Raw genomic sequence first — 19,174 nt, 5'->3', positions numbered from 1 at the left:
AGCCATACAGCGACTTCCCGCGCTTCGCCTCAGCGCCTACTGCGACTGCGCGGGCTGTGAAGGCGGGAAACCTGAGGCGTCTCCGCGCGCGTGCGCCCTCTGCTGGAGCCAACCGTCTTCCCAGTACGCATGTGCATTCTCACCAAGCCCGCCTCCAGCTCTCCTCAGCAGCTAGCGCGCGGAACTGTTGGGGTCCCCCCCTCCCCGCCGTCGGAGGCAGGGCGAGGCCCCCGAAGGGTTGGGGGGGTGAGAAGGCGGGGCTAGGATATAGCCACACCCACCGCTGGTCATTTGAGGCCCTCACCCTCCTCCACCATTAGCCAATCACAAGCCTCCCTATCCCAAGGTCAGCCAATGAGCTATGCGATCCGGCTGCTTCCGGCTCTGCGCCGGATTCGCCTCTTTCCCCTGGGCTCCCTGTGACGGGCGGGGCTCGGGAGGGCGGGCGTCGGCCTTGGTGACGCGCGGCGGGCCAAGGGCCAATAGGGGGCGGGATCTGCGATGATGGACGGCTTTACCGACCAGTGGCGAGGCGCCGGCCGTACTTCCCGTCGGGGAGAGAGTGTAATATGGCGAAGACCTACGATTACCTGTTCAAGCTGCTGCTGATCGGGGACTCGGGGGTGGGGAAGACCTGTGTCCTGTTCCGCTTCTCCGAGGACGCCTTCAACTCCACGTTCATCTCCACCATAGGTAGCGGGGCCTCGGGGCGGCCGGGGTCCGGGCTGGGCGCGCCCCTGTGGGGCTGGGCTGAGGGATCGACTCAGGATCCACCCGGGCCGAGGCTCCGGGAGGGTCGCGGGCCCTGACGGACAACCGCAGCGGCCTTCACCTCCCCGAAGAGAGCCCGGGCGGTGGCGGGGCGCCGGGGAGCGAGGTGCAGACGGGAACACGCAGGCTGCTGTCCTGGGCTGGGGTCCTGGCGCCTGTCAACGCCGCGTCCTCACAGCAGCCCTCGAGACTGTTCTTTGGGGGAGATCTCCGTCTTATAAAAGTGGAAACTGAGGCATGGAGGTGACCCCTGGCCCCTGCATCACTTCCTATGTGGCAGGCTCGGCCTGTGCAGTATCAAACATTGTGGTGCTCTCGTTGTTGGGTACTGTGTCGATGGAGGAGGAATTTGAAACTGAGGGAGGGTGTGGCACGCACTGAAGGGCACAGTCTACAGGTGTCAGGGATGGGATTTGAACCCAGGCGTGCCTGACTCCAAAACCAAGGCCTAGCTGTCCCAGAGAGGTGTCTTACACTTCACAGGGCCAGCACCGTCAATCCACCTTGAATCAGGACTCCAACCCAAAGTAGCACCTGTCATCCTGTTGGGGTTATGAGGGGAAACTAAGATCAGCCACGGCCACGTGCAGCCTTGACTTCCCTATCTCAGGCCGTGGACGCCACCTGCCACCCTGAACAGCTTTCCCCCAGGACTGCCTCACTGTGCAGCTGAACGGAATTGGCTTGTGATAGCCCCAGTCGTGACGTCAAAAATGGCGCAGACCTTGCTCCTTACCACGAGTAGTCATGGCCCAACTTAAGGCTGGGCCTGAAAGTAACTCCTGTCAGACACAGTGATCTGCATGCTCTATGACCCTGGAACAAGAGGTTGGTCCCTAGGCCTGGTTTATCCCAAGCCAAACTGTTGTTCAGTTGTTGCAGCCCTGGGTTCCATCCCCAGCACCCTGAAACCAGATGTGCTGGTGAACACCTGTACAGGACAGCCCTAGGGAGGCGGAGGTAGCAGGGTCAGGAGTTCAAAGTCATCCTTGGTTAACAGACCAGTCAAGGCCAGTTTGAGCACAGGGGACCCTGGCTCAGAAAGAAAAGGAAAACTTTAGGGAATGATGTCAACGTGACATCAACTATGCTGTATTGTCTCCCTACCCCAGACCACTGTGTGCTAATGTCCTCAAAGCTCTCCTTCCTGGTGGGCCCTCTAAGGCAGTCGTGTATCGGGTGTCATACCTGGACTCCAGGTGCTGTTCATCCTTGAACAAGCTCTAACCCTCTCTGATCTGACTTGGTTTAGAGGAGATGTGGCACTGTTTGTCTTGGCTGGTGCTCTGGGTTTTTGAGAATTAGATCTGTACAAGTGAAGAGGTTCATCCGGAGGACGCAGAGGATTTAGGCACCCCTGAGCATGGGTGCATCTGAAACTTCTCTCCCCACACAGACATCCAGCTTTGGAGTCACCCTTAGGTGAGGACCAAGTAGGAAATGCAGTAGCTGCCCACAAGCTCTGACTTGCTCTCAACACAGATCTCAGTTTCCCGGCCTCAGACATTTCCTCGTCACTACCAGCATTGGTTCAGGATGTTGTTTTGTTTGCTTTATTTGTGTGTGTGTGTGTGTGTGCACTTTCTCACGCGCGCACACCCGCATGCATGTGCACATGTACACACACGTATGAGTGTGAGTGCAGGAAGCTGGAGGCTGACAATGGGGTTGGCTTTCACTCACCACCTTGCTTTTTTTTTTTAAATTATTGGGAGGGTACATGCGTGCTGGTGCACATCTGGGGGTCAGAGAACAACTTACGGTAGTCTGTTCTTTCCTTCCACCATGTGGGTCCTGGGGACTGAGCTCAGGTTGCCAGGCTTGTCACCAGCTCATCTTTGCTGGGTCTCACCAAGTGGTGAGGACCCTTTCTCTGTGTCACCAGTAATAGGGTTGTTACCATGTATGATGTCATGCCATCATACCCAGGTGTTTTTCCAGGGTGCTAGGGATCAAGCTCACATCCTCATGTTTATGTGGTAAGCACTTTATGGACTGAGCCATGTCCCTAGCCCTTGTTTGGTTGGTTTGCTTGAGACAGGCTCACCTAGGGCTCACTGTGTAGACCATGCTGTCTGGAACTCATGGAAATCTGCTTGCCCGTGTCACCCGAACACTGGAATTACAGATGTGAGCCACCCTGCTCCACTGGTTTTGTTAAATTTATTTAGTGTATGTGCACATATGTTATGTCAAGTCAAGAGACAGCTTGTGGGAGTTAGGTTTTTTTCTTCCACCTAGTGGGTCCCAGGAATTAAACTCAAGTACTCAATCTTGGTGGCAAGTGCCTTTACCTGCTGAGCCTTTTTGCAGGCTTGTAAGGTGTACTTTATGTCTCGCATGTTTGTTCAGTTTTTCTTTTTGAAGAACTGAATATGGAGCCCAGAGCCTCGTATTGGTTGACCACACATCCGACCACTGACCATCCATCTGGATGGTTTAAAACTCTTGGACTTAGTTCTTCAGGGTCCCTGGAGGCAGCCCCTTTCCAGTGAGGGTGTAGTCAAGATCACCACCCAGTGAGGTAGAAGTACCACTTGAACCAGGATCCCTTCCTCCGCAAAACATCATCACTTTCCCACAGGCTTCCACCCTCTAGGAACATTAATCTCCTTGACTTTGAAGTTACAGCCTAATTCTGGAGCCTCATGAAGTTTACAGTTCCAAATTCAATTCTTGTGTTAATAGAAACTAGGAGAGCTCATGGCCAAAGCAGGCCTCATGGCCAGGGTTGCCCAGTGACCCTGGACTTTCCTGTGTCACTGGACACGTGTGACACCTTGGGGAATATCTCTGGGAGAGTCTACCCTGGCCACTTAATCCTGAAATTATGCCGGAAGGTGCATCTATACTGAGCCAGCTCTTCTTGCTGTGTTCATTAATGGGCCAGGATTGAGTGCTGTTTGTTTTCTGGAAGCTGTGCCCCTGTGGAAGATTCTTCTCCAGAGCTACATGAATTATCTGTAATGTGAACCTGGTCCTTCAGCGCCCTGAAGTCAGTACTCAAGCCAGGCTCAGAGCCCAGCCATTTCCTCGGGCCCATTCATTTGGTTTCGGCAGACACTGTAGTGGTGTTACCATCTGACCATCTTTTGTTTGAGACGGGACCTCATGTAGCCCAGGCTGACCTCAAAGTCCTTATGTAGCTGAGGATAACCTTAAACTCCTAATCCCCCTGCCTCCATATTCCGAGTTCTGGGATTGCTGGGACACACAAGCACACTCAAGTTTTTAGGTCCTAGGGGTAGAATCCAGGATACTAGGTAAGCAGTCTACCAAGTGAGCCCCAATTTTTTTTTAAACTTTGACCACATTTATTTACTTGTGTGTGGGTGTTCCTGCCGTAGTGCATATGTAGAGGTCAGAGGACAGCTTGGCAGGAATCAGTTCTATTCTTCCATCATGTGGGATCCTGGGTCAAACACACTCACTGAGCCGTCTCGTTCGTGTGTGTGTGTGTGTGTGTGTGTGTGTGTGTGTGTGTGTGAGAGAGAGAGAGAGAGAGAGAGAGAGAGAGAGAGAGAGAGAGAGAGAATTAGAATACAGGCATGCTGCTTGTATTCTCAGCACTAGGGAGGCTGAGGCAGGAGAATCACTGAATTTCCGGTCAGCCTGGGCTGCGAGGTTTGCTGTGGTGCTACCCTCTAAGTGTAAGAGCCACCCCCTGCCCAGACAGGGTCTCTCTTTGTAGCCCAGGCTAGTCTCAGATTCCACCTGGCTACCCATCTTAGAGCCCTGATAACTTGACTGTTGGCCTTCCCTGAAGGTGGGCTAGGTAGGCTCAGTGTTGGCAAAGCCTACGCTGTCTGCTGCTCCCGCCTGCACCTCCTCCCAGCGCTCAGTAGTTGTATCCCTGCTACACGAAGTCTCAAAGAGTTCTGGAGTACATAGTATGTAAGGCTACACGTGGATTCTATTCATGTAGCGATGGAGGTCTGTCATGCAGCTTTCAGTGACCCTCTTAACTGTGCTCTTGTTCACCCAACTGGGCTTGGGTGGAATTTGGTCTATTGTTAGACTTGAATAGAGGCCTGTGTGTATCTCCAGGAAAGTTCATGAAACAGTGAGGTCCTGTCTAAAAGGAAATGTAGGCCAGTGAGATGGTTCAGTGGGTAAAGACCCTTGCAGCCAGGCCTGACCACCTGAGTTCAGTTCCAGGTACCCACACAACGGGAGGAGAAAGCTGCTCCTGAAGGGTATCCTCACCCCCCAGAACTATGTATTAAAGAGAACCTGTGGAGTATGGTCAGAGTTCCTGTGTAAACAACATGGCATAGCATGAGGAGGATTTGAATACCATCAGGCTTTGCTGTAGGTAGAGGGTCCTTAGCCAGCTCTTGCATGCCTTGGGATGGGTGTTTATAGTATGTCTAGTGTTGGTGTGGTAATGGTGGAAGGTCCCCACAAAGCCATTTTGAACAACTTGAGCAAGAGGGGCACTGGTGACTATGGAAGCAAAGAATATTCCAGAAGAGAGAAGAGCCCCTAGAATACTTAGGATGTGTAAGGTGCTGCCAGAGGACCAGCATGGCTGCACAGAGGGCCACTATCATAGTCATTGTTGTATGGCTGTGAGGAGACAGCATGGCTGAACTGGGACTGGTGTACAGTTTTAGAGGCTCAGTCTGTTATCATGGCAAGAAGCATGGCGGCATGTGTGGCACCGCAGCAGTAGCTGAGAGCTGCATCCTGATCCACAGGCCAAGAGAACGAGACTGGGCTTTTATTTATTTATTTATTTATTTATTTATTTATTTATTTATTTATTTTTTTATGTGAATGGGTGTCGGGTCCCTGGGACTGGAATTATAGATTGTTGTGAGCTGCCATGTGCGTGCTGGGAATTGAACCTGGATCCTCTGGAAGAGCAGTCGGTGCTCTTAAACACTGAGCCATCTCTCCAACCATGATTGGGCTTTTAAAGGCTCAAAGCCCAACTCCAGTGACACACCTCCAAGGCCATACCTCCTAATCCTTCTAATCCATTCAAATGGTTTCACTCTCTGGTGACCAAGCACTCAAATACTTGAGCCTTTGGGGGCCAGTGATGTGCGGGTTCCAGAAATTAAACCCAGTTGTGAAGCTTGACAGCAGGTCTATATATATGTTGAGCAAGTCTGTATATATGCTGAGCCGTCTTGCCAGCCCTTTTAAAAAAAAACAACTTTATCATAACTACATCTGATTGATCCACCAATTTACAGTAGCACCTTTTGTTATGCTTTGAGTTGGACATCCATTACCATAATAAATTTCAGAATGTCTCCTTGTGCCAAAAAGAACACCAACACCCTCATGCCCCCGGCCTGGCAACCTCAGGCACAGTCTTCATCTCCAGATTTGCATGCTCTGTCAACCTAGTCGCTCCCGTATGTGTCCTTCCTATCCGGCTTCTCTCACGTAGCATTGTGTTTTTGAGGCTGCTCTACAGTTATCTGTCACGTGAGTCTGTCATTCAGTTTAATGACAGAGTAATAGACCACCACAGAGATGGTTTGTTGCTGGGCATCCTGCCTGCTGCTGGGCCCACTGGAAGCTCTGGGGTCGAGACCAGCTTCAGTATATACTTAGACTTAGGGTTGTTTTGGTTTTTTGTTGATCTTGAGGATGGCCTCCGACTCATTACGTAGGCAAAGGTAATCATGAACTCCTGATCTTCCTGCCTCCACCTCCTGGGTATTGGTGTGCCTGGCACAATTCACCATATTGCCTTCTACCCTGCGGCTCTGGATGGAACTCCAGGCCTTGTTGTAGATGCTGTGCAATAGTTCTACACCTGAGCTACATCTGAAGACCAAGCCTTGTATTTTTGAAGCCTGGAAGGGGCAGGGAAGTAATAGTGGGCACCAAAGAGCTTCCAAGTCACTCTCAGCAGAGGGGAGTACAGAGGTAGAGAGTTAGCACCATCACAAAGGGGTCTTAGGAGGTGACATTGGTGCAGGGCTTTGACAGGTAGCTGGTAGTCTATCTGTACAGAAGAAAACCTGTATCTGTATATACCAGATTTGGAGACACATATCTATAATCCTAACTCTTAGGAAGTGGAGGCAGAAAAATCAGGAGGTTAAGGCCAACCTGAGCTACATGAAATTCTGTCTCAAAAATATAACAAAAAGTAGGTACGTGAACCTGTGCAGTGGCTAGGGAGGGAGGATGTGGCCTGTGTGTGCAGTGCACTGTGGGGTGGTATATCCGCTGCTTGATGCTTTGGTGTGACTGGTCTGTAGAAGGCTTTAGGATGCCCACTGTGAGGCCCAACCACGATGCAGGAAGGCGGCGCCAGCATGAGATGGGCCTGCCCCCCTCCCACCAGCTATCGGCTTCCTCCCAGCTCCCTTGGCCTCTACAGCCTCAGGCTCTGCTCCAAGCAGGGAAGGATACTTCCAGAAGCTTCCAGTCTTGTTGGGTAGAGAGAGCACTGAGCTCCTGAGGACCCAGCACCAGCTGCTGCTCCATAAGCCACAGCCTCTGTCACCAGCCTAGGCTGGCAACTGGGAAGTGGCCTGACCTTAATAACACCTTTTATTGTTTTTCTTTCAGGCATTGACTTTAAAATTAGGACTATAGAGCTCGATGGCAAGAGGATTAAACTGCAGATATGGTGAGTACTGTTGCCTTGTGCAGCGCAGCTTGGGCTCCATGGGGCTCTACACCTGGAGCGTAGCCATTGACTTCCCTTCCCCACACACTCTAGCCTTTGGTTTTGGGGATTTTTGTTTGTTTTTGTTTTTTGGGATTTTTTTTTTTTTTTTTTTTTTTGAGGCAAAGTCTCTCTGTGCAGCCTCTGCCACCCAAGTGCTGGAATTAAAGGAGTATAACCACATCCAGCTCCAAAGATGACTTTGAATTCCTGATTTTCCTGCATCCCCTTCCTAAGTGTTGAGGTGACAGGTGTATGTCACAGCACATATATGCATGCGTTTTTGCACTGATGGGAATGAACCCAGAGCCCCGTGCGTGCTAGGCAGACACTCTACCAGCTGGGCAAAGGGTCTTCTTTGGCAGCAGACCCTGGCACACAGTCCTTTTCCTCAGAAACTTCCAGAGTTTCATACCCAGCCCAGGCAGCCATACTCTGCTGGCCACTGGAGCCTGTGGTTGAAGAGCTATCTGTCCAGTGAAGTTCAGTGAACCTGAAGGGAGCCCTCTGTACAGGAGAGACAGGGAATACTTCCACAAGTGTTCAAGTGTGGGGCTGGAGGGGATCCTGAAGGCCCAGTGCTCCGCAGATAGCCGGAAGCCATGGCTCCTGTCACCAGCTCAGTCTGGTGTCTCTGCCCTCCTGTGATCTTGGAGAGTAGGCATAAGACGCCTGGGCTACAAATTTCCTCTTTCTCTTTTGTTACAGCAGAGCCCCACCTTGTAGCCCAAGCTGGCCTGGAACTTAGTCTTTAGCCTTGGGTTCCCTGGGCCTGGAATGACAAGTGTATGCCACCGCACCCACCTGGGGGTTTCCTTCCGAGCCCACAGCCTCACCCCAAATTTTAAAGGCCTCATACCACTTCCTGTTTTTTTCCCCTGAGAAGAGAGCCCAGGCCTCACCTCACTTCCTGGTGTGTGGACCTGAAACCCACAAACAACCTTGAAGAGAAGGTCAGCTCCAGAGGCCATGAGTGTTCACATGCCTCAGTCCTGAGCAGGGGCTCCACTGCCAGAGTCAGTCAGGGAAGTGTGGGCATCTAGATCTCCATCATTGGTGTGGACTTGGGGGTAGCCCAACATCCTGGGAGGCTGAATCCAGTCGGCCTTGGGCAAATAGACCCAAATCACTTGCAAAAATGTGCTCCATGGGCGATGTCATCCCAGCCCTCATGGGGCAGGCAGGAGGGTCGCAGCAAGTTCTAGGACAATTTGGACTACACCGTGAAAACCTGTGTCAGAACCAAACAGAAGGGTGTGGTCAAGCATTCACCAGCCGGGCACCCTTCTCCCATGTTGTGGTCAGTTCCCTTTCATCTCAGCATGAACCATTACCCGGCTTGCCAGTATCTATGGGGAACCTCCTGGGTGCCCTTGACTCCTACTAGTCATCACCCCAAGTCTGACTTCAGACTTTGAACCTGGATGAGAGTCCTTGTCTGTCCTCAGGGCTTAGTCATCAGTCCTGGCCACATGGTAAGTGGACCCATAGAAGTTCTCTACTTCCAACAGGGTGACCATGTGGCAGCCTTTGTGCCCAAGTCCAAAGTGACACAGTCCCAGCAAGCCAGGCCACCTGCCCTGGCTCCTCCCTTTCCACTGCCCTCGGCATTCTCACCGGGAAGACACTGGGAAGCTGGCCTGGGCTGCGGTTGACATTACCATGCATGGCCCCTGCAGGTCATCTCAACTAAAATCACAGTAAATTGAGAGAGCTTTCGGGCTCTTGCCTTAGCACACACGGGGCACTTACTTCCATCCCTGTGCCACCATAAAGTAAGATTCAAAGCCAAGGGGCCAGCAAGATGGCTCAGCAGGTAAAGGTGCTTTCTGCCAAGCCTGATGACCTGAGTTTGATCCCCAGGACTCACTGTAGAAGGAGAAAACCAGCTCCTGCAAGTTACTCCACACGTGCTGTGCACTCGCAAACAAGAAAACACTAAAGGCAAGAGGTAGAACTCGGACTTAGCACTAGTCCAGAGCTCTTGGGAGGAACCATGGGCTCAGGGACGAAAGACATGTTCTCGCAGTCCTGGAGATGAACCTAAGACCTTGTATGGATTCAGCAAACACTGTACCACCAGGCACACCGTCCCTTTTTTATTCTGTAATGGTGTCTCACAGTATATCCCAGGCTGGCCTGGAACTCATAATCCTCCTGCCTAGGCCTCCCCATCGCTGGGATAACAGGCAAGTATGTAACTGACACCTGTTTGTAAACCACACGTGACATACCCCATGTGCCCAGTACTGGTCCAGGCTTGGTCACACCAACTCAGGCACCACCTCCCTGGACACTGCCTCCTTTGCAAAGGTGCTGACAGAGTGAGCCACAGCACCAACTTGGTCCCCACAACAATACCTGGAAGCTAAGGCATGGAAGGGGACTTGTCACTCCACAGTCCCCTTTGTGTCGTCATGGGGATAGCCCTGCTTCCTGGGCAGGAGGGCCTCAAGGGAGAGAGATCCAGCAGGCTATACATGTCGTTAATATATCTTTCATCCTCCTTTCCAGGGACACGGCTGGCCAGGAGCGGTTTAGGACGATCACGACAGCCTACTACAGAGGCGCCATGGTACCGACTTTGTTATTGTTTCTGTTGTTGTGAGGTGGAAACAAGCATCAGCAGTTCATAGTACCAAAGCCTGTGTTTTGTTCTGTTTCCTCTTGTTGAAACAGTCCTAGATGTAGCCCAAGCTGGCCTAGAACTCACTTCGTAGGCTGGGATGGCCTGAGACTCAAAATCCTCCTGCCTTAACTTTCCAAGTGCTAGGGTGGCAGGTGTGTTCCCCTGCACCCTTGTTCTATGTATTCTAAAACTTGGTGTGCGCATGTGTATGTGTGTTCATGTGGATGCATATGTGTGCACGAGTGTGGAGACTAGAGATCAGGTAGGTCATCTTCCAGCATTGCTTCTGCCTTGGAACTTGGTAGACCAGGCTAGCTGGCAATGAGTTCCAGGGGTTAGCCTGGCTCTGCCCCCTCAGTGCAGGGATCAAACTCAGGCTTATGTGGTAGGCACTTTATGGACTTGAGCTTATCTCAGCCCCCTTTTTTGGTTTGGTTTTTAGAGAAGGTTCAGGAACTCAGAATTTTCCTGCCTTAGCCTCCCTAGGCTGGGATATCATAGGTGTATGTCACCACACCTGCCAAGACTTAAGTCTTGTGGAGCCTGTGTTCAACTCCTCAGGCAGCCCAGCACCCAAACTGGCTCTAAAGAGGTCAGCGCGCCCTGCTCCATCTGCACATACAGTACACTCTTCAGGCCTCAGACCCAGGGCAGTAAATGGTGAGAATGTCCTTTTAGAGGGCTGAGAAGAGCATGAGGAAGCCCATCCTTACATGGAGGACAAACCCTGGACTGATTCCCCAGTACTGAGAAGGGCCACACGGGCCACATCAGCGTCTCTGGGATTTGCTAGAACAACTTGAAGGCAGGATTTACTTGGGATTATCATTGTTCCATCTTCTGCCTGGGCCTACAGCCAGATGACATGTCAGCAGACTCACCCCATGTATTTCCCCCATGAAGATGAGGGGACAGCGAGAAAGGACGGAGTCCACCCTAACCAGGTCCTGCTTGTGTGAGACTATGGAAAACAGGGTATCAAGGGACAAGGTGGGCAGGAGGAGCTACCCCAATCTTGCCCAGAACTCTGGATCACACTCCCAGCTGTCTCCTCTCTGAGAAAGTGGAACATGCCTCAGGCTGCCATGAAAACAAATGACCATCTACCCAGAGTCCCATTCTCCCTATCACCCTGTCCCTTCTGTAGCTTACCTGTCATTCAGGGCCATAGACCCCGGTTCCTCCCAGCAGGCTGGCCACACTGTGAGGGCGGCTTGAGAACTCACAGGGACACCTGAGGAGCCTGGGAACAAAAGACATGAATGGCAGCATTAAGTATTTAGACCGTCCGAGAAGTGCGGCCAACATTGGAAACTCAATCCTATGACCTGCAACCTTAGTACCCTCATTAAAATTAATACTGTTTTGCCTCTGAAGGGCACTGGGGTCTGGGGATACCTCTGCCCTCTGGACCTCTCTGGGCTGAGATAGTCACGCTGAGCCTCTCCCTGCCCCCGTTACTCGCACCTAGCACCTTTGGCTTTAGCCAGGTATCTCCTTGGATCATGACTGTGCCCTGAGTACAGGTGTGGACATGAGCCCTGCTCAGCAGCCAAGACTCGACAGTCCCCGAGAACTGGGCCTGCACCAGCACCAAGATGGTAGTGGTCTCCTTCAGTGCTGAAGCACATTCTCGCTGTGTAACTTAGGCTGGCCTGGAACTTCTGATACTTCTGCCTCAGCCTCCTGAGTGCTGGAATAAACAGGCCTTTGCCACCATGTCTGGTTCACAAAAATGCCATGGTAGAACCCAGGACTTCATACATGTTCTCCCTACTGAGCTACAGTCCAAGCCCAATTTTTTTGTTGTTGTTTTGAGGCAGGGTGTTACTATGCAGCCTGGCTGGTCTGGAACTCACTATGTAGACTAGCTTGGTTTTGAACTCACAGAGATCCACCTGACCCTCCCTGCTCCTGAGTATTGGTATGAAAGACATGTACCACCATACCTGAGCCAGCTTTTCCCTTGGCACCGCCCCTGTACCTCAGACTTGGAGTAAGCCTCTGCTTCAGCTTCCTGAGTGCTGAAATTACAGGCCATGGCAGCTCAAGTTACTGTGTGTTTATTCTCATTTCAGTGCTGTGAATGCTACCCAGGCCCTCACACATGCCTGCCATTGGGTTATTCCCTTGCTGATTGTTCCTCTTCCTTGGTCAGTGTGGGTGGCCTTAGAGACAGGGTGCTGTATTCTACATGGGACTGTACCAGTAGCCTGAGGGAGAGGAGAAGCAGGACCTGGACTGGAGCCAAGTTGTGGGCCTTGTGATAGTGCCACCACTGGGCCATTGTAGGCACCACATAAACCCAGGACATTACGGGGCTATCAGAGGGCGGCTGCTCTCTGTCTCAGCATCTCCTGGGGCTTGGGGGGTGGGGGGGGGTTGAGAATTTTGCTATTTGGCCCAGGCTGGTCTCAAACTTGCAGGTCTCAAACTGCCTCTGCCTCCCGAATGCTAGGATTAAAGGCATGCACCACCACAGCCTGGCTTACCCATGTCTCTCTTTTCCCACCCAGGGTATCATGCTGGTCTATGACATTACCAATGAGAAGTCCTTTGACAACATCCGGAATTGGATTCGGAACATTGAAGAGGTGAGGGCCCCTTTTTTGCTTCCTCTCCTGAGACTATACCTCAGAGCCAGGAACATAGGGGACAGGCAGAGAGTGGGGCATGGGAACAAGATGCCTGCCATCTGCCCAAAATCTCCATTGGCCAAGGACCCACACAGTAGTGTTTGACTGATCCTGCAATCATCTCTGCTTAAGGTCACATGAACATTTGGCTTTTTATAGCGAGAGAAGGTTCTAAAGCAGCCGAGACTTGTATTTGGACGGTATGTTACAAACATTTTGAGCTATAGCCACAACAGAGTGTGAGCCTGTCTCAGCCTATATTCAGGTCAATAGCTAGTCAAAGAAAAAGTTCCTGAACTGTGAAGGGACAAGGAGGCAGCCAGCCCAGCCTCCCCTCCTGCAGCTAACTTTGTCCTCTGATCAGTGCCCAGGTGCTGCCTCACCCCATACCTTCCTGGCCAGCTCCACCTGTGGCCCTGATGACTAAGCAGGTGGAGCATTGGGTCTAGGATGTCAAGAACTTCACCCATCTATAAAGCCACAAAGGAACACATATACTGTGGACCCAGGGCTGGCGGACACCCAAGCCAGGCTGAGAGGCAGGCCCTTTGTTTATAAGCAGTTGCTTTGGGCTTGTGTGCCAGGCCTTGCCCTGGCTACAGAAGCCATCTTGGTCAAAAGAGGAGTCATCCTTAATTTGGCTTGGGACACCCTGCGCGGTCCTCTGGCAGGCAGGAGGTGTGGCCGAGTGGAGAAGTGTTTCCCTCACAGTAGAACTGCTTTCTGGTGTTCCTTCTTCAGAGGAGCCACTGGAGGGAACTACAGCAGAGCCATTTCTAGATGTCAGGGTTGGGCCAAGCCTGGGTGCTCGTCAAGAACTTAGCCTGAAGTTTTGGCTCTTCTAGACACAGCCTTGTTTCTAGACCCCAGAGAGAGGAGAGAGTAAAAAGGTCCAAGCAGGCATCGGGGCGTTAGCTGGCAAGTTGCTCAATGGGTAAAGGCACTTGCCAGCAACCCTAACATCTTGAGTTCAAGTCCCAGACCCCACAGAGTGGAGGGAGACAAGTAGTCCTCCCCGTGGTCTGTGCATGAAATGCACACACAAACCAACACAGAACAGCAAGGAGCGTGTGGCTAAGGTCTCTCAGTGTCCGTTCTGGGATCCCTGGCCCTGGAACATGATGACCGTCACCTATAGAAGCTATTTGCAGTCAAGAAGGATTCAACAACTGGGTGCATGGCTGTCAGCCCTGAGTAATCCCCACCCTGCCGCTTTGACCCTGTTCACCCTGTTCTCCTCAGCATGCCTCTGCAGATGTGGAGAAGATGATACTGGGGAATAAGTGTGACGTGAACGACAAGAGACAGGTGTCCAAGGAGCGGGGAGAAAAGGTGGGTGCCAGAGCCAGTTCCACCCCAGGGGACCCATGTGCCCCTTCATAGTCTGTTGAGCATAGGATAGCATTGCCACCCTGGCTTGCCTGGGATGGAGGAGAGAGCCTTATGAGGTGGTACCCCCCAAGACAGGGCTAGAGGACAGGGTGCCTGTGGCTAGCAGCAAGAACTTGGCAGTGAACTCAATCATTACCAGAATCCACCAAGGCCAGACACAGCAAGGAACAGACTGCGCAGGCCTCCTCTCCGCTGCTCTCTCCCGCTTGGTGCAGTACCATCACACAATGAAGGTGACCCTTAGCCTATTCTGGCCTGTCACCGCTTGAGCTTTGTGCCAGCCCCACCCCAGCTTCCTTTCCTTAGGAAACACTGAGAGTTGACTGTGTTCGTATACCCGTTACAGCTGGCACTCGACTATGGGATCAAGTTCATGGAGACCAGTGCGAAGGCCAACATCAATGTGGAGAATGTGAGTCCCTGGCTCCAGGGAGACATGGGCTTGTGGGGCTTAGAGGCCTTTCTTTGGGAGATTCAGCCTGGAGGATCCGAGGAACTGGCCTCTGGCTCAGGGGCCCCAGTCCAGTGTTGCTGATGGGGCCTCTGCAGTGCCCTCTGCTGGACATTCAGGGTACACTGAAGCCAACCCAGGAGATAGCTCGGTCGCCTTCATCTCAGCCGCACTGCGAATTCACAGCCCCAGTTCTGTGACCTTATCCTCATGCAGTGCCAGCTTGGCACCTGGCCCGCAACCTCTCCCTCATACACCTAATGACACTCAAAAACAGACCTGCAGAGCTCAGGAGTCTGAGATAGAAGGATTGCCGGGGTCAGCCTGGGCTACACAGCGAGACTGCTTCAGAAAATAAACAAAAAACTAAATCGTCTACATCACCCCACACGGTACCTGGAAGATAGTGACCAAGACCCTTGCCCCGCCCACTGGCCTTCACCCCCACTCCTCCCATAGGCCACCTGGGTGGGCCCAGCCTCCCCAGCCTTTGCTGTATCTCTTCCCTTTTTGTGCCGTCAGATGCTTCCTTCCTGTCCAGGCCCACTACCCAAGGGCAACAGCCTAATACCCTTTCCCCTGGCACCGCTTCCCAAGTCGCCAACACTGCGGAGATGCTAAATCCAACCTCCCTCTGCATGTTCTCTCCATGGGCAGTGGGCAAACAGGCTGGCATTTGTGGGTATTTTTCAAGACAGGAGAAGCCAGGCTTGGTGGTGACACGTGTCAGCCCTGTACTTTTTAGGTGGAGGCAGGAGAAACAGGAGTTTGAGGCCAACCTGGGCTATGAGAAAAATCTCTCTAAAATAAAAGCGTAGGTAGGGGGTTGGCATGGGCAGACACAACCAGGGATAGATACCTTCCAGGTCCTCCAGACCCTTCTGAACCAGTTAACCACTTGGGACCTTTGGGCCAATCACATGGTGTCCTGTGAGCCTCTGTGTATAAGAGCCCCTCACATTCACAGGATTGCTGGTCTAGGGGAGGTGCCCACACAGCAGGCCTCTGTCCCCAAGGTGCTCTACAGAGGGTGACAGATGGGGGCGCTTAATTGGGAACTGGAGGAAGTGCTAGCTGGAGTCCCTCCCTCGCTGCCTGCCAGCCACATCCCACCACTAGAGGGCTCTGACCACCTGCTCTTTCCACAGGCATTTTTCACTCTCGCCAGGGATATCAAAGCAAAAATGGACAAAAAATTGGTGAGTCTGGGTTCTTCCTAGGTCTTCACATGGGGATCTGTAGGATGCAGCCATCCTTGACCAGGGTGACACATCACTGCCCGAGCCTACTATCCGTGTGTGTGTGTGTGTGTGTGTGTGTGTGTGTGTGTATAAATGTCAGCCAGAAGTCAGTGATGTCAAGTTAGCAGGTATCTTCCTTCGATTCCTACCTTAGATTTTGAGGCAAGGTCTCACTGAACCTGAGCCGATTGCTTAGGCTGGGACTCTGGACAGTTGCCACAGGACCTTCCTGTCTCCCTGCCCAAACACTGGGACTATAAAGCACCATCTTCGTGACTTATTTTGTTGCTGTTTTATGATTTCATTGTTTGTTTGTTTTAATGTGTTTGATATTTTGCCTGCATGAATGTCTGTGCACCATGTCTGCATATCATATGCATGCTTAGTGCCCGCAGAGACCAGAGGGCATGAGCTCAACTGGATCTGGTTACAGGCAGTTATGAGCTGCAGTGTAGATGCTGGGAATTGAACTCAGGTCCTCTGAAAGAGCAGCCAGCGTTCTAAATTGCTAAGCCACCTCTCCAATACCTGTCTGTTTGTTTGTTTGTTTGTTAAGGCAAGGTCTCATTATGTAGCTCTGGCTAGCCTGGGACTTCCCATGTAGACCAGGCTATCCCACATAGACAGCCGTCTGTCTCTCCTCTCGAGTACTGGAGCTAAAACCGTGCACCTCCATGCTTCACATCTTATTCTTAGGGATGAGGGGAGAGAATGTGCACATGTGTGCTGGTACCTAGGAGTCTAGAGACATAGGATGTCCTGGAGCTGTACACCATGGGTGCTAGGAATCAAACGCAGTTCCTCTGCCAAAGCAGCCGATGCTCTTAACTGCTGGGCTGTAGCCCCAGCCCCCACACCTGGCTTTTTATGTGGGTGCTGGAGCTCAAACTCTGACTGAGCTGTCACCCCAACCCTTTAAAGCCTAGCAGGCCACTGCCAAGCAAAAAGAGCAGGGCTCTCCAGACTGAGCTGAGTGTGCCACTAAAGCCTGGGGACATGGGGCACACATGGGACCCTGCTTCCTGAGCCTCAGTTCCCGCCCCTTCCCTTCCCCAGACCCACCTGTGTGGTTAGAGGGCAGAGAGCACTCGTTCCAAGGCTCTTTAAAGTCTGATCACTCACAGCTCGTGTGAAGTACAGCCTGCCCTACAAGTCTCTGAGCATTCATCCTGAGCTGTATGAATTCAGCCAGTGAGGCCCAAGGTTTCTCCGCAGCATCTCCTCAATGCCTCCATCCAAACAGCAGCATTTCCTGTAAACCAGTATACCAGATAGGTGCAGCATGCAGCCCCTACAGTTTTGGTTGTGTACTTGTTTGTATATTTGTATGTTTGCTTTTGCGTCAACATAACATGATCAGAATTGGAGTCCTGGGTGGGCAAGATAACTGAGGTAGATACCCAGAACCCACACTGTGGAAAGAAAGAACTCACTCCCACAAGTTGTTCTCCTAACTGCATGTGCACATGTGTGTACGCAAGAACACGCATGCAAGCACAAATAAATAAGTGTAATTTTTAAAAGTTTTCTTTATAAGAGAAAGGTTAGAGTTTAGGTTCTATGTCTCTGGCAGCCCCTGGACCTGGGCACCCCTGGGGCACAGGGTCAGAAAGCTCTAAGCCCTAAAGGACATTGTCTCCCTGACTCTTGGCTGCCTCCGTGATAGACGTAGGGATGTTTAGCATAGAAGAATGGGTAGACGGAAGCAGTGGGGACAAAGGAAGAGCCGAGCAGACAAGATGGTTTGTGCCACTGGGGATGTAGCTCAGCCGCAGAACACTTGACCAGTGTCCAGTAAGTCCTCATCTCAATGCCCAGAGGGGACAAGGGACAAACAAGTGTGGAGGGAGGTATCTGTTGGGGGATCATGGAAAGCAGATGGAGATGTGGGTTTGTGACAGGTGAGTGAGCTGTTGGGATAGTGGAATGGTTGGTTGGAAGAGGGTGGGATCGAAGGTAGATGAGCGGTTAGTAGGGAGTAGTTGGATGGACAGTGGAGAATGGAGGGGGGGGGATGATGCTAGAGTGGTTAGCTGGACAGCGGTAGGCAGACGGACCGGATGACTGATGCTGTATGCAGGTGTAAATGGTGCTGACAATCCACATAAGTAACAAGGCACACTTGTGACTTCAGGAAGGGAACAGTCCGCAGGGGAGCAGCCACGGAGTCAAGATCACAGTAGAGCAGCAGAAGAGGACCAGCTTCTTCCGGTGCAGCCTCCTGTGAGGACAAGGTCACCGCCCATCCTGAGCCCCCTGGCTCAGCCCGACTGACTGTGCCTGCCCCGGGTGAGCCTCCACCTCCGCTGCTCGGATACGGCCGCCCGGACACAATTGAGAAATTGATTATTTTAGTAACCGTCTGATCTTTTCCACCTTCAGAGATGGAACGAGTTAGAATTTTGCTGTTTTTCCTGTGTCATCTGCCAGTCAGGCCTATCCATTCCTTGTCGTATTGCCACAAATGGAGAGAAGTGGGGTGGGGGCGTGGCAGCCACCATCTCCAGCCTTCTGTCCCTTGTCCCTCCACCACAGAAGTGAAGCCGCCGCTGGCGGTGCCCAGCCTGCCTGGCCCCATACCCTGAGCACCGCCACAAGGGCCACTGCAGGCCAAGCCTGACACCTGCCTTCACCTGTTCTCAGTTTTGGACAAGTGACAAAGAACCATGTCCCCTGTCTCCTTACGTGTCAAACCAAAGGGAAGCACAAACTAAGGAAAAATTCGTGTAGAGGATTTGGAAGAAGTGGATGGCTCTCATGGCCACAGCAGGATGGGAGCCTGTGGTCCAGCCCTGAGGGGACACTGTACCCACAGCAAGTGATCCTGGTATCACCACCACTCACCCACAACCACTGTCACCGGGCCACCTGCCTCAATGGCACCAAAACCGCCTCCCCACTCTTCTCATCCTCCGGCTGGCTCCAATGGGACGTTCCTTTTCTAGCTGAGATGATTTTTTATTTTTCCAGATTCCTAACACCATGAAATGATTCCGTCTTTGATTTTCTAGCAGCATACCCAGGCGATCAGGAACCAGTGTGACTACCCTGGCCCCACAGGAGCACCTGGTCCCTGAGACCCAGACCGGCATTCCATAGCACAGTGCTACCCTGCAGTCTGGTGGGTTGGCGCTGTCTTTACCCAGTTGTACTTTGACAGCTCTGTCCTCCAGAGAGACTGATTGGGACCAGATGCCCTGGCGGGAGGGGTGTTGCCTGGGAGCCCCTTCCTTTTTACTCTAACCCTTCCCCAAGCTGCTGTCAGTCCAAACTGTCAGCGTCAAAATTTCCTCTTTTTTTGAAATTAAAACCAACATACCAGCAATAGTCTCCCTCCCCTGAAGTCTCCAATGTTTCCTGTTTACACTGACCAGTACACACCTGAAAACAGATTAAAGTGCATTTGAAAAGCAG

The 19,174-nt window shown here is 52.1% G+C and overlaps 1 protein-coding gene across 1 annotated transcript; it reads left to right on the top strand.

Moving 5' to 3' along the window:
* The first annotated feature begins 534 nt into the window (after positions 1-534).
* Positions 535-19,087, top strand: Rab8a (RAB8A, member RAS oncogene family). The gene is made up of 8 exons (XM_050128463.1): positions 535-693; positions 7,312-7,372; positions 9,926-9,986; positions 12,557-12,634; positions 13,919-14,008; positions 14,415-14,480; positions 15,668-15,718; positions 17,895-19,087. The coding sequence occupies exons 1-8, from the start codon at positions 570-572 to the stop codon at positions 17,985-17,987; spliced, it is 624 nt and encodes a 207-aa protein (XP_049984420.1). The 5' UTR covers positions 535-569; the 3' UTR covers positions 17,988-19,087.
* Positions 19,088-19,174: the final 87 nt, after the last annotated feature.

The sequence above is a fragment of the Alexandromys fortis genome, unplaced genomic scaffold (genome assembly GCF_014885135.2).
Source record: "Alexandromys fortis isolate MF-2015 unplaced genomic scaffold, M_Fortis_MF-2015_v1.1 scaffold_296, whole genome shotgun sequence".
Taxonomy (NCBI): domain Eukaryota; kingdom Metazoa; phylum Chordata; class Mammalia; order Rodentia; family Cricetidae; genus Alexandromys; species Alexandromys fortis.
This window is presented reverse-complemented; position numbering and strand designations above follow the sequence as displayed.